The sequence below is a fragment of the Ascaphus truei genome, chromosome 3 (assembly GCF_040206685.1).
Source record: "Ascaphus truei isolate aAscTru1 chromosome 3, aAscTru1.hap1, whole genome shotgun sequence".
Classification (NCBI taxonomy): domain Eukaryota; kingdom Metazoa; phylum Chordata; class Amphibia; order Anura; family Ascaphidae; genus Ascaphus; species Ascaphus truei.
Genome location: NC_134485.1, coordinates 18,516,248 through 18,532,350, shown reverse-complemented (window position 1 = coordinate 18,532,350; position 16,103 = coordinate 18,516,248). Strand labels below are relative to the sequence as shown.

The 16,103-nt window shown below is 49.6% G+C and overlaps 1 protein-coding gene across 4 annotated transcripts in view; it reads right to left on the bottom strand.

Moving 5' to 3' along the window:
- Window positions 1-16,103, bottom strand: part of PRDM15 (PR/SET domain 15) — a 64,068-nt gene that overhangs the window by 12,654 nt on the left and 35,311 nt on the right. For all 4 annotated transcript variants that reach the window (XM_075593695.1, XM_075593692.1, XM_075593694.1 and 1 more), the window contains 5 exons: window positions 14,273-14,407; window positions 8,629-8,792; window positions 7,941-8,020; window positions 2,303-2,422; window positions 1,232-1,363 (listed from right to left, as the gene is read on the bottom strand). In XM_075593695.1, the coding sequence (XP_075449810.1) occupies window positions 1,232-1,363; window positions 2,303-2,422; window positions 7,941-8,020; window positions 8,629-8,792; window positions 14,273-14,407 (631 nt within the window). The remainder of the gene's footprint in view (window positions 1-1,231; window positions 1,364-2,302; window positions 2,423-7,940; window positions 8,021-8,628; window positions 8,793-14,272; window positions 14,408-16,103) is intronic.

The following is a 16,103-nucleotide window of genomic DNA, read 5'->3' as shown; positions in this document are numbered from 1 at the left end:
TAGAGAGTGTAGAGATCCACTATTGTTTTAATCAAGGTCTCTACAACCAATCGAGCAGTTTACCGTACGTAGAGTCCATCTTTACTCGTGTGATAATACGTAACTACGTGATAAAATAACGAAGAATCTGTGGATTTCTATTGTTCGTCTTCTTCCCCTGAAAATACTTGAAGGTGACCAACAGGACTCAAGTGTAAAGATGTCCTCATAAACAATGCATGGCACATGTGGCACCATGTAAAGAGGGCATGTAACATAGGGCCAACATGACAGATTTCCCTAATAAAGCACGCAGTCTCTCTAATAAAGCACGCAGTCTCTCTAATAAAGCACGCAGTCTCTCTAAGGCTGCAGTCCCATTGCGTTCTACAGCGCACACCTTAGCATGCACTGTGCGCACAAGCAACGCCCCCCCAATCAGACCGGACCCAGTACCTGCCTCAGCGCGCATTTGGCAGCCGCGATCTACGACAAGTTTTCTCAAATATAATTTTTTTTTATTTGGAACTTGCGGTTCAGCCATTGAGGGCGAACGAGTCACGTGAGGTCATGGCCACGCCCCCGCAAAACCCCCACCACGCCCCCTCCCATCGCAATCTCTCCCAAGACCGCAGTGAAGCGCTGTGCACGCGCCGCCCCCCCGCTGGGCATGTATGCTACAGCGCTGACTGGGACCGCAGCCTAATAAAGCACGCAGTCTCTCTAATAAAGCATGCCTTCAATACACATTAATAACATGCAACATTGTATTCAAAACAGTTCTGCCACGGGTAGTACAATCTGTCTACATCGACATTTGTTGGAAAGCTACATTACAAGCACTAATACAATAACAAACACACACCCCATAGTCAGACTACAATGCCTTATAATAAGTGGCACAATACAGGTATACATTACACGTTACAAATGGCAAATAAAAATATCACGTGTGAGCACATTCACGTCTCAGACAGGTCAGCAGCCTGCTTTTCACCGTTATCTCCTAGCACACAGTGCTTTCCCTGCAGCCCGGGACTCTGGGTAACAACATGCAAATGAGCACACCATGTCAACTTTTGCTTCAAACCCATTTCAACATGGAACCCTATAATACTTTACAAATAAGTATTTATATATCTGTCTTTATTGCTTGGAATATTTGACCTAAGGCGGCACTGCTAAAACATTTCTGCACATTTATGACCAGTAGAGCATACGGACGACATACCACTGGCACTCGTCCCCTCACCTGTGTGTCTCTTATAGTGCTTGAGCATGTTGACCTTCTGTGCGAACTTGCGGTGACACTCGGTGCACTCGTACTCTTTAATGCCCTTGTGCAGCTTCATGTGGTGCCGCAGCGCGTGCTTAGTTTTCATACCTAGAAAAGAGAAGAATAACCGTGACGTCTCCGTCATATTCGCGCACGGACTTCAAACATGTCACCCTGCCTCTCAACTCCTCCAATGCCTGTCTATGCTCTCCTAACTTCTCTCCCCCCCCCCCAGGCTTCAGCTCTGTCTACTGAAGCGGTCTTTATAAAAACAAAAAACATTCAGCGGTGGTTATGCCGTCATTACTACAGGCGTAGGTTTTCTGTTCTGATTTTACCTACACGGCGGTGTAAAAAGCAGCAATGAGATGTGGGTCTAACTAGACAAGAAAAAACGCTTTAGTGCACTCCTAATTTACAAAACATACTTGCGATTCTTCTACCGGTGCACCAAATCTCCAGGGAAGTCCTGCTACTCGTTAGCATGAGCTAATACAGAGGAGTAGGCACTGCGGATTTGCTCCAAGTAGTGTCTTTATTCTGGGAGTCCAACGTTTTGGCAATAGCCTCTCTCAAGAGCGTGGCCATGTTTGCTGATGGCTGTTGCATAGCCGAAACATTGGACGTGTGGCGAATAAAGACACTACTTTAAGCAAATTTGCAGAGCCTACTCCTCTTCTCTATGGGTTTAACAAGACTGACGTGCAGAATGCCTCCCTATTTCATGCAGCGCATTGTGTAGCCAAAAGCCGTTTTGTGCATCAATCACTGAACTGGCTCAACATAAGTATGGCCAGCTAAACCTTAGTGCCTAGTACCCGCTTACAACTGTGCGACTTTAAGCCTCTTATTTCTCTGTTTCAGCACATGCAGAGAACACGGTCTTTATTTTGGTATTTTGTGCCTTAGCCTAACCTTGGGGAAACAGGATCCAGTATTCATCCAAACACTAGTTTTTCATGCCATGTATTCTCTCAGACCTTAACATTGAGTGTGATGGGGGGGGGGGGGGGGGGGTGTCACATGTGAGCACGAAACCGTTTATACCTTTGCCACATTCCGCACATAAATACTCTCGGATGTTATCATGGACTCTCATGTGCTCTTTCAGCATGTCCTTTCTGGCAAATGATTTCCCGCACTGGTCACAGCCGTGGCTCTTCACACCTGAAATAAATAAATGGATATAAAAAAAGCAAAAATCAAGTGGAAAATAATAATTTATGGTTAGCATTTTTTTTCTTTTAAAATAAAAAAACGTATGGAATTTTATCTGAGCACTTAATGCAACAAAACATTCCAAGCATGTAAACATAAATATATAGAAATATCATATTCTAGCTGACTTCCTCCTATCATGTTCCAGGATTATAACACGTGTGAGGGTGCATTTGGAGCGCTTCAGAAAATATGTGAAGATTAGGCCAAAATTTTAGACAGTGATGTTTTGGAAAGACCTCTCAATGTCATGATCCCTAAATGTGTATGCCCGCTCCCAGGTAAAACAACGCTACTGTTCTTCATCACTGAACACTGGCAAGTCTGTCCTTGAGACTCCTGGAACCTCCACCTAAAAGCAGTTTTTGTTCCTCCATTTCACCTCAAGACTTTGTGGACTATTTAGATTCCATTCGTCTAGACATCCCTTCTGTATCCTCCTCATATCCTACACCTCGTCCAAACTCTCCTCCTGCCTTCCTTGACTCTTCTGTCACAGAGGAGGATGTGTCTCTGTTGCTCTCCTCTCCCCCACTTGCCCTCTTGACTCCATTCTCTTCCATCTCCTCCCATCTCATGCTTCCACTCTAATCCCAGCACTCACCCAGATTTGTAACTTCGCTCTCCTACTTTGAGCATTTAATAGTTACACCTATTCAAAAAAACACCCTATCACCCTGTGTCTCTCCTGCCTTTTGCCTCCAAACTTCTTGAGCAATTTGTATTTTCCTGCTTGATTTTTCTTAATTTTTAATCTCTCCTAGACCCTCTACAATTTGGTTTGTTCAACGCTCACTCCACTGAAACAGCCCTAACCCAAATTTTTTTTTTTTTTTAATGAACTTCATGCTGCAGAAGATCAAGGTATTTACAACCTTCTTATAGTATCCTTGTTCTCTCTCTCTCTCTCTCTCGAGGCGGACCCCAGGGGTCTGTCCTGGGACCTCTTCTTTTGGTCGACACTTTCTCTCTAGGCGACATTATCACGTATTTTGGGTTGAAATATCACCTGTATGCTGAAAACACTCAAATTAACTTTTCAATCCCCAGACATGATACCTGCTTTCCATTTAAAAAAAAAAAGTCTCTCAATGGCTCTCTGCAATATCATTCTGGGTGGCCCTCCACTGACCCAAATTTAACATATTGAAGATGTAACTTCTCATACTTCATCCAAAGCCTGGCACTATTACTCCCTTCTCCATTACTGTTGGCAGCACCATCATACACACAGCATCACTGCCTGCCTTTCTGCCATTTCCACCTGGATATCCTCCCACCCTACAAATTAACTCAGCTAAGACTGACTTTCCTGCTTCCTCCACCCTTTCATCCTCCCCAATCCCCCCCATCTCCTCATCTTCTGCTCGCAACCTTGGAGTCACCTTTGACCCTTCCATCCTTTTCACCCAACACATCACCACCATCACTACCATCTACTGTATACAACATAAGAAAAATGTGGCCACTCATTTCTCTCTCCTCAGCCAAACTGCTCATCCACTTCCTCATCTTCACCCGTCTCGACTATTATAACTCCCTTCTCCTCGGCCTCCCCCTCTACTCCTCCATACCACTCCAACAAATCCAAAATGCTGCAGCCCATATACTTCTCAATCTCCCCCGCTCTGCCCACACCACCCCTCTCCCAACTCCACTGGCTACCCATCCAACACCTTTCCCACTTCAAATTCTTCACCCTACAAACCTCTACATGGTCTTGCCCCGCCCCGCCCCACCCCCTTACAGCACTCATCTCTCACTACACCACCTTGTCCGCTTTGCTCCCTGACAGCCACAACTCTCACTACCCCCCTCCACCCAGCCCTGTGCCTCCTCTCAATTCCGATCATTTGCCTTAATCGCCCCTTCCACTGGAACAAGCTCCCCAACCACATCCAATCTGCCCATGTCCCCAAGAATCTTCAGAAACCAACCAAAAACTAATCTCTTCTCCATCACGCCATGATCCCCCATTAACCTCCTATCCCCTCCCTCCTCAACGCACATGATCTTCCCTACTCTCAACCCCTCTCCAAAACCCACTAAAGTCACCAACCTCACCTATCCAATCGCCTCTACTGTCAGACCCATCGCCATCCCACCGACAAGACTAAAATTACCTGACCCCAACCCCTGCATACCAACCAACCAAGTTCTCAATGCACCTAACCCATAGCTCCATCTTAATGTTCCCACCCCTGCCCACCACAATGACATCTTAACAATTACTCTATAATAAAAGCTATATGTAACCACACCTTTGTTTTAGCAACTAATGTACAACGCTCTGGTTATGGGCACTATATAAATGTTATTATAAATAAATCACAAGCATCTCACGTCCATACTGTTGATTTTTTCTCTCTGTAACATTGCAAAGATTCACCCTTCTGTTGCTCTACTGCTATAACTATTGCATGCCCTCACTGCCTCCCGCTTTGACTATTATAACCTTCTTCTGTCTGGCCTTCCTGCCTCTCACCTGTCTCCCCTACAATCTACCCCACTCACTGCTGCTAGAATCACTTCACCCTCTTCAATCTGTCTCCGCTTCTCTTCTGATTAAATCACGCCCCTGGTTTCCCATCACGTTCTATATTACATACAAAATGTCCCTTCCCTCTTTTAAGACTATGCACTCCTCGGCCCCTCCTATTTTAGCCCTAATTTCTTGTTATAGCCCATATTACATCTTGTGTTCTGCTCAAGGATTACTTCAGTCTTCCCCTTTTGTATCTGAAGCCTTCTTCTGCCTAAAACCTCACTGACTCACACCTCAGAAACGTCCTTCCCTTCCATATCTGCCGAGCACTGTCTCTCTCTCCACCTTCCAGGCTCGTCTCCAATCTGATCTCTTCACCAAAGCATTGGAGCATTGCCCCAAAGTACTCGCCCCTTGCATATGCACTTAATGTCTCTAGGTTCTCCCTACATACCACTTCGATTGTAAGCTCTTCAGGGCAGGAAGTCCTTGTTCCAATGTTTGAAGCATGTATTCCCATTAAGTCTCATATTGTTACTGTTGTGAAGCGCTGTGTACACGCATGGCGCTATACATAGAAAGACATACATAAATGCCATATAACTGCAGATCATCTCGTACAAACACTTTGGGAAAACAACTGAAATCAATGGGGTGGCTCAAAGTCAGCTACAGACATGTGTACGTTTTATCAAGCAGATTTTACAACATATAAATTGCTTGCAAACAGGGAGTGGAAAGTAGAAATAAAATAAAAGTGGTTATGTATCAAAGTCTCCCAGCCCAAAACTGGAGCGCAAAAAAAAAAAATCTATAAAAAAGGGTCAATTTTTATTTTTCATATGGGACCTTTTACTTGATAAACCTGGGGCCTGCCATGGTGCAGCTGAGAGGTCTTTAATATATAGTCCCCCGAAGATCTGTTACTATGCACACAGTGCTTTTTTTTTTTTAAGGCGAATCTCCCCTACTCTGGAGCAGAAACTCGCTGTGACCAGTACTGTAGACCAATGGAGCTCCATTGCAGCCCTGACGTCCCCCTAAAAGGTCAGGTTTTCAGGATATCCCTGCTTCAGCACAGGTGGCGAAAATCAGAGGCTCTGTAGAAGGCTAAAAGTAATTATAATATATAAAAGGTATGATATCTGCGTACATCAGTGTGGTCAAAAGTAGGCATATCGTGCACTTAGGTTAACATGTTACCCGGCACCACCAGAAGCACAGGAACCGTTGAACTGCAGCAACCGCCGTGTCACCAAGGTAGGTGGAATAGAGCTGATCCTCTGCCGTCTTAGGCCGTCACGGGTTGTCTTTAAGGGACCCTCCTTCTGGCTGTATAGAATCCACGAAGACGTCTCGGTACCGTGCCCGCTGGAGCCGCCGTCAGGCTCGTCACTCCGGAACTCCGTGCAGGTTTACGGCTACGTCGCGACTTGCCGTATGGCAATCACTGCCGCAAAAGTTGATGACGTCACACGAAATAGTCCGGGAGAAAGTCTCTATAAACCTCACTCAGAGGTAATAAACCAGCGATATATGACTGTAGGGGCTATTCAATTAGTTATCCAACGCGTTTCATAGCAGAAGCTACTTCATCTGATGTACGCAGATATCATACCTTTTATATATTATAATTACTTTTGACATACTTCACCATATGCGTTTGCGCTTGTTTTTTTCTTTTTCAGTTCCTGGGGTGATTGTTCACTCCTTTGTTCACAGCTGCAGACCATAAACCTTGTAAGGTTGTGTTATATTTATACCACTGAGGTGTATGGGGCATATTCCCTTTCACAATAGAGGGTTTTTTGCGCACTTTAATTTGTTTTTCCTGTCTGTAGAAGGCTAGTCTGATTGAGCCACCTGTGCTGAAGCAGTGATATCCTGAAAACCTGACCTGTTGGCAGGGCTTGAGGACTGGGAGTTGAGCACCCCTGGTCTAGGAGACAAGTCAAATAACCTTTAAGTTTCCGGAGGGGCGTGATTGCTGTACATACCCCATAATCGTACCATCATTTCTTATCGTTATTTTTAAATAGTATTCTAAAATGCCGCTTTCTAGTCTGTACTAATAGCATATGCGAGGCGTCTCCAAATGAAAGAACAGCATTTGTACGCTTTAAGCTTTTGGTAGTGGCAAGCTCATCACCTTAATATATTTGTTCCTGACTTCCCATCAAATCCCGCATCTCACACTCAATTCTCCTCCTCACTTTTAAAGCTTTACACTCTTCTGCCCCTCCTTACATCTCTGCCCTAATTTCTCGCTATGCACCATCCCGACTCTTGCGTTCTGCTCAAGGATGTCTTCTCTCTACCCCTTTTGTATCTAAAGCCCTCTCCTGCCTTAAACCTTTCTCACTGACTGCCCCACACGACTGGAATACCCTTCCCCTCAATATCAGACTAGCACCCTCTCTATCCACCTTTAAGACCCACCTTAAAACACACCTCCCTAACGAAGCATACGAATAGCGCCGTGGCTGATACTATACACCTCATACATAAACCTTGGCCCCTTGCAGACGCACTTACCAGAAAGCCATCCTACTGTTTCTGTACGTTCTTTCTATTTATTAGATTGTAAGCCCATCTTGGCAGGGACACCTTTTCCTAATTGTCGCTTTTATGTACTTCTTCCCACTGTGTTATTTGTATTTGTTATTGATATGATTGTCACATGTATTACTGCTGGGAAGCGCTATATACCTTAATGGCGCTATATAAATAAAGGTATACATACATACGTTTCCAGAATAACAGCACAATTCAAATGCAATCTCCTTACATTCCTGTCGTTTGCAGAATAATCTGCAAGGACTAAGAGGAAATTAACATATTACCCGGACCCAGTTCATGACTGCGATTGTGGTGCAGATATACCAGAGTTGTGATATTAATACGCTATCCGGCCTATCCTTAGTGTTGTAACATGCATTGCAGGTTTCAAGTTAGTATTCATTACCAATTGTCCTCTATTACCTGAGTGAATAAGTTTATGCCTCTCCAGATTCCCTATGCTGTTGAAAATCCTGCCGCATACGTCACACGGGTGGATATACCTACAAGTGAATATAAAAACCCCAAACATTTAGGTGCACTCAAAATATACTGTACATACATGTCTGCAACAGAGAACATAACGCAGTATGCAAAGGGCTTCATTTTCTCACTGCTACCCACCAACATAAAATGCACTAACCCAGGGGTCTCAACTCCAAATCCACAAACAGGTCAGGTTTTAAGGACATCCCAGCTTCAGCACAGGTGGCTCAATCGGAGGCGCAGTCTTCGACTGAGACTCCGATTGAGCCACCTGTGCTGAAGCAGGGACTGATTGAGCCACCTGTGCTGAAGCGGGGATATCCCGAAAACATGACCTGTTGGGAAGTCTCGAGGACTGGAGTGGAGAACCCCATAGCTAACCTCTTCACCGCTTGATAGTCAGACAATACAATACATTGCAAAGTAGAGAATGAGAATATCCACCAGGAATTTGTGGATTGCAGAAGGAGCGCCTAACTAGCCACGGCCCCCCCAAAAAGACATTGTAAAACATGGTAATAATCTCGCAGACCACTAATTGTTCTGCGGAGCTGACTGGTTTCCGAACGCGCCTCCCACACACTCCTCAGCACTGAACCTTCCAACGTGATCTCCGTGACCTTACTTCTGCACCTCAGGGTCAGGTAGGTTCTCCCTGTGGATGACCATGTGGGCGTGGTACGTGGCCTTGAGCGCGAAGCGGCGGTGGCAGATGCTGCAGTCGTAGCCGTTCTCCGCGTGAACGTCCATGATGTGCTTCAGGTAATCCTTGCCACGGGCAAACGAAATCTGTGGAATGAAGGCAAAACAAAAAACACGTGAGACACGAATCTGCAGCCGACACATCTGGCTGGCGGTTTGCTCGCTCCTACTTATGAATAAATACACCCACAGGTGGAACCGGACTCCAAGGCCGCGACTATAGTGCATGCGTGCCACCCCGTGACGTCACGTGCACTAGGCTGGAGGCTATTGTGAGGCGACTGGGAGCCATCAAGCGGCTGGTTCACCCTTATTGGCTGAAGCGCTCGTGACAAGGCCGTCGTGCCAAAAAAACTATTTAAATTGTATTTTCAAAATTTGCGCGAGCGCGTACCATGGGTGGCCTCATTGTGGAACACATTTGTGTCCGTCACACGCCTGCACTATAATCACGGTATAAGAGGCTCATTTTATATACGCCAAAGTAGGCGTTGTTGGCCAACAACGCCCCAAGTGGCCTCTTCAGAGCATATAGAATAAAAGGACTTCAATGCACGGTCCATTTTTCCTTTTCTGACTCACACTCTCACACTGCTGCAGACACACACACACACACACACACAGCTGCAGACATTCACACACACACTACTGCACACACACACACACACTGCTGCACACACACACACACTGCTGCACACACACACACACACACTGCTGCACACACACACACACACACACACACACACACACACACTGCTGCACACACACACACACACACTGCTGCACACACACACACACACACACACACACACACACACACACACACACACACACACACACACACACACACACACTGCTGCACACATACACACACACTGCTGCACACACACACACACACACTGCTGCACACACACACACACACACTGCTGTACACACACACACACACACTGCTGCCCACACACACACTTTTACTTGGGGGGGGGGGGGGTAGTATTCTGCATGCTCTGGTCCCCGTGTAGGGGAAACAGACAGGAGGAGGAGGGGCTTTCTGTGTGCAGGGAAGGCCCCGCAGGAGCAGAGAAGCAGAAAAGCCCCGCCCCCACATCAGAGAGCAGACACAGCAAGGCCCCGCCCCACATCAGAGAGCAGAGACACAGCAAGGCCCCGCCCCCACATCAGAGAGCAGAGACACAGCAAGGCCCCGCCCACCACATCAGAGAGCAGAGACACAGCAAGGCCCCGCCCCCACATCAGAGAGCAGAGACACAGCAAGGCCCCGCCCCCACAGCAGAGAGCAGAGACACAGCAAGGCCCCGCCCCCACAGCAGAGAGCAGACACAGCAAGGCCCCGCCCCCACAGCAGAGAGCAGAGACACAGCAAGGCCCCGCCCCCACAGCAGAGAGCAGAGACACAGCAAGGCCCCGCCCCCACAGCAGAGAGCAGAGACACAGCAAGGCCCCGCCCCCACAGCAGAGAGCAGAGACACAGCAAGGCCCCGCCCCCACAGCAGAGAGCAGAGACACAGCAAGGCCCCGCCCACCACATCAGAGAGCAGAGACACAGCAAGGCCCCGCCCCCACATCAGAGAGCAGAGACACAGCAAGGCCCCGCCCCCACATCAGAGAGCAGAGACACAGCAAGGCCCCGCCCACCACATCAGAGAGCAGAGACACAGCAAGGCCCCGCCCCCACAGCAGAGAGCAGAGACACAGCAAGGCCCCGCCCACCACATCAGAGAGCAGAGACACAGCAAGGCCCCGCCCCCACAGCAGAGAGCAGAGACACAGCAAGGCCCCGCCCACCACATCAGAGAGCAGAGACACAGCAAGGCCCCGCCCCCACAGCAGAGAGCAGAGACACAGCAAGGCCCCGCCCCCACAGCAGAGAGCAGAGACACAGCAAGGCCCCGCCCCCACAGCAGAGAGCAGAGACACAGCAAGGCCCCGCCCCCACAGCAGAGAGCAGAGACACAGCAAGGGCCCGCCCCCACAGCAGAGAGCAGAGACACAGCAAGGCCCCGCCCCCACAGCAGAGAGCAGAGACACAGCAAGGCCCCGCCCCCACATCAGAGAGCAGAGACACAGCAAGGCCCCGCCCACCACATCAGAGAGCAGAGACACAGCAAGGCCCCGCCCCCACATCAGAGAGCAGAGACACAGCAAGGCCCCGCCCCCACATCAGAGAGCAGAGACACAGCAAGGCCCCGCCCACCACATCAGAGAGCAGAGACACAGCAAGGCCCCGCCCCCACAGCAGAGAGCAGAGACACAGCAAGGCCCCGCCCACCACATCAGAGAGCAGAGACACAGCAAGGCCCCGCCCCCACAGCAGAGAGCAGAGACACAGCAAGGCCCCGCCCACCACATCAGAGAGCAGAGACACAGCAAGGCCCCGCCCCCACAGCAGAGAGCAGAGACACAGCAAGGCCCCGCCCCCACATCAGAGAGCAGAGACACAGCAAGGCCCCGCCCACCACAGAGAGCAGAGACACAGCAAGGCCCCGCCCCCAAAGCAGAGAGCAGAGACACAGCAAGGCCCCGCCCCCACATCAGAGAGCAGAGACGCAGCAAGGCCCCGCCCCCACATCAGAGAGCAGAGACACAGCAAGGCCCCGCCCCCACATCAGAGAGCAGAGACACAGCAAGGCCCCGCCCCCACATCAGAGAGCAGAGACACAGCAAGGCCCCGCCCACCACATCAGAGAGCAGAGACACAGCAAGGCCCCGCCCCCCACATCAGAGAGCAGAGACACAGCAAGGCCCCGCCCACCACATCAGAGAGCAGAGACACAGCAAGGCCCCGCCCCCACAGCAGAGAGCAGAGACACAGCAAGGCCCCGCCCCCACATCAGAGAGCAGAGACACAGCAAGGCCCCGCCCCCACATCAGAGAGCAGAGACACAGCAAGGCCCCGCCCCCACAGCAGAGAGCAGAGACACAGCAAGGCCCCGCCCCCACAGCAGAGAGCAGAGACACAGCAAGGCCCCGCCCCCACATCAGAGAGCAGAGACACAGCAAGGCCCCGCCCCCACAGCAGAGAGCAGAGACACAGCAAGGCCCCGCCCCCACATCAGAGAGCAGAGACACAGCAAGGCCCCGCCCCCACAGCAGAGAGCAGAGACACAGCAAGGCCCCGCCCCCACAGCAGAGAGCAGAGACACAGCAAGGCCCCGCCCCCACATCAGAGAGCAGAGACACAGCAAGGCCCCGCCCCCACAGCAGAGAGCAGAGACACAGCAAGGCCCCGCCCCCACAGCAGAGAGCAGAGACACAGCAAGGCCCCGCCCCCACATCAGAGAGCAGAGACACAGCAAGGCCCCACAACAAACAGAGAGCAGGGAAGCAACACGGAGCTTGTTCAACCGCCCGTGCACAGCGTCTGCCGGCACGCCGCCTGCGTCCCCCTAAATAATCCTGCGCCCGCTGCCCTAATGTCTCGCTAGACACCGTCCCGCCTCTCGCATTCTGCTCAAGGATGTTGTCTGTGAAACCCCTTTTGTATGTAAAGCCCTCTCCCGCCTAAATCCTGTTTCACTCACGGCCCCACACCTCTGGAATGCACTTTAAGGCCCATCGTAAAACACACCTCTTCAATGAAGCATTTGGGTAGCTCCGCTGCCTGATACTATACATCTCATATGCATTTACCATGACCCCGTAAACACGCCCCTAAGAGCTCCTAAGTTCTCCCTATTTGCCACTAGAGTGCAAGCTCTTCGGGGTAGGGACTCCTTTCCCAGTGTTTACTTTTATGTATGAAACACTTATTTCTATTATGTAATGTGTGTTACTGCTGTAAAGCCATATGTACATGAATGGCACAATATAATAATAATAATACTAATACTAATACTAATAATAATAATAATGTTTGATTATGATGTATATTTTCAGTTACACGTCACAGACTTTGCATATTTGTGGTGAATCTCTTGATGATATTTCTGATGCTCTGGTTTCATACAGGAAACTCACGGTTTACCTGTTAAATCTTCACTGATAGTGAAGAAAAAATGTTTTGTGTGTGTCGAGCACGTGCATTTTAAGTGAAACTTCTTTATTTTTTGTCACAGAAATTGTATTTGTGTTGGTGATGTTTTTAATTAAAAATCAAAATACAATTTCATTGACAAAACGTGAAGAAATTTGACTTAGAACACGCGTGCTCGGCACACATCCCGGGTTAGCTATTAGCACCAACTGTGAATTCCTCGTGTGTGGCTGCGTGTGTGTGTGACTGCGCGTGTGTGTGTGACTGCGTGTGTGCGCGTGTGTGTGTGTGACTGCGTGCGTGTGTGTGTGACTGCGTGTGTGTGTGACTGCGCGTGTGTGTGTGACTGCGTGTGTGTGTGTGTGACTGCGTGCGTGTGTGACTGCATGTCTGTTGCGCTGACGGCTGCCGAGCTCGAGGCCTCTGCACACACTGGAGACTGGCCTTTGTATTCTTCTGTGCATGCGCAATTCAGAGTCTCTGCGCATGCGTGGAGGGGGGCGGCTGCCAGTGTGAATGTGTATGTGATGGCAGACAGGGCCGCTGATGTATGCGCAGAGATGGGCGCCTCAGCGCTTCTATTAATAATTATAATAATGTCCCCTGTCAGCGCTGGACGCCTCAGCGCTTCTACCGATGGCCGCAGACGATGGTGGGCATGGAGTAAGTGTTGGCCTCATCATCACCAGCACGGACGTCACACTGACGTCACTTCCAGAACCTACTTCCGCCTCCTGGAAAACGGATTTGGTGCCTGCAAAGAAGTTTCACTTCAAAAACCCAGCATGCTTTGTCTACTTTATTCCCTAACATTCAATATCATTATTATTATTAGAAGTGTTGAACATGGTGGACTCATACAGGCACAACGGGACTTTCCGTGCGATAGCACTGGATCGGCACTCACACAGCTTACAGAATAAGGGCCAATGGATCAAGTAACACACACAGCCCCTGTAAGCTCAGAACACAAACCCACCACATCATATATATTGTGTCAAAAAGAGTGCGACTAGGATTGTGACCTCATGTATAGAAAAAAAAAGACAAAAAGGCCCAGTGCTGCATCTAACTTGACATACTGTATTATATAGTTAAATACTTATCCGTATATCTTCTCATAAGCAATGGTCATTTAGTTCAATACTGGCTCATGTATTTTAAGCCTATAACCAAGTCACGTTACGGCCGATCTGCAGATCCTAACACTGCTGCACCTGCAAAAATCTCTCAAAGAATCCATACCCCGCAGAGCTTACGAGTAATGTATGCCAGGTACAAAGAAATATAAAGCAACCTGCCCAGCATCAGAGGGAGCAAGTGGCCGGAGTTACACATTAACAAGTATTCAAGACCACCTCATGGACCATTGTGCCAAGCCTCCGTGACACACGTTCATCAGAGTGCTTTGCAATACGTTGCTGGCCCCTCAGGCGGTGAAGAGGTGGAGGGGGGGGGGGGGGGAAACCGCTCTTATTTCCGTATTCCCAACAAGTCTTTGATGGCAGATTTCTCAGGCTGGCATGGAAATCACCAAAATTAGAGAAGAGAGTGGGCACGGTCATGAAAATCCTACCTGGCATCTTTTGCAGCTGTACTTGTGGGGCTCGGAGTCCGCGCTCCCATCCGAATTCTCATCATTGTCCTCAGATGAGATGCCGATCTTTCCAATAAACTCTTCCCGCTGCTGGTCGTTCATCAACGCAATGTCCTAAGGACAAACATCCCTATAGTTACAGAGACAGGAAAAGACAAGACTCCGAACCCTTCCATGGCTTATAGATCAGGCTGTTAGGACCAAGCAGCACCTCCGTTATTTACTGGTCATTTCTCCCCCTCAATGATGGCAGAAAGCACGGGAATGGAACCACAATGTTTATTAGAGGTCAAGTGGGTTAAACCGTTTAACCGGGTGCCCAATGCTCCTTATGCTTTTCATGCAGCAGGACTTAGGAATGGACATTAGAATGTTCAGAGACGACAGTTCCATTAGAAACATCGAATTTGATGCCAAATAAGAACCACTTGGTCCACCTACGCTGCTCAATTTCTTATCTGCTGTAAAACCTCACACGCCCTCTGATACTGGTCTCTCTTTTGTATTTAGGAGAGCCTGTTGTCTATCCCAAGTATTTTTTACTTCCCTTACAGCAGTCCTCAAGACCCCTCCCCAACCGGGTCAGGTTTTGAAGGATATTCCAGCTTTAGAACAGGTGGCTCAACCAGTCACTGCTTCAGCACAGGTGGCTCAATCCGTGGCTCATGGCTCAGTCCTTGACTGAACCACCTTTGCTGAAGCTGGGATATCCTTACAACCTGACCTGTTGGGGAGGGGGTCTTGGGGTCTGGAGTTGAGAATCCCCCTCCCTTACAGAATTAGCCTCTAGCTCCTCCATAAATCCAGCACACTTTCTGTAAAGAAGAACTTCCTCACGTTGCCCCCGAACCTCCCACCCTCCAGCTTCCGAAAATGACCTCTTCTCCTAGCACTTCTCTTTCTCCGAATTATGCTTTCCTATTGCAGTTTGAAACGTTCACAAACGTAGGGTTTTAACAATCATACCCCCCTCTCCGTTCTATCCTCCAAGGCAAACCGTACATATTAAGGTCCTTCAGTTTTTTCCGGCAAAGCTGTAGACCACGTGCACCATTTCAGATTCTCCTCTTTGCACAACCACCAATTTATTTAGGTCCTGACCACGGCACTTTAGGGGAGGTCGTACCAATGATCTAGAACATTGGTGGGCAACAGGCACCTGAGGGGCCTTCACCAATGGTTCCCAATCGCTGGCTGCCCCAGAAGCCTGCTCTCCCTATCCCCAGTGCAGTGGGAGCGGCTTGTAGCTACTCCTCTCTCCCTTAGGCCGGGGTCCTGCTGCTTCAGACGGCGCGCACGGCCGCGTGCGCGTCACTCACCGGACATGAGTTTCTCCCGAGCCGGCCCCAGTCCCTCCTCCCTGCAGGGCTCGCTACACGCTGTGACGCGTCAGCCACCAGGGGATGCAAGAGAATTGTAATCCCGAGCGGCGACGCGTCACGTGGTGTGGCGGTGAGCCAATGAGGAGAGGAGGAGGGGAGGCATCGGGGAGCGGGGAGGAGAGGAGCGATTTGTCTTCTGCAGCACCAAGGGAGGAGCCCCCCTGCTCCCTCCTACAGACTCTCTCTCCTGTGTGACACACTCTCCTGACTCTCTCTCCTGAGACACACTCCGGCACAGTGTGATCCCCCCCCCCTCCCCCCCACAGACTCTCTCCTCATAGTCTGTGTCTGCAGATGCACGGTGGGGAGGCGGGGGAGGGAACCCCTGGCAATGAGGGGAGGCTTCGGGGAGCGGGGAAAGGAGCTGCAGCACCAAGGGAGCCCCCCCTGCTCCCTCCCACAGACCCTCTCCTCAGGGAGGCTTCGGG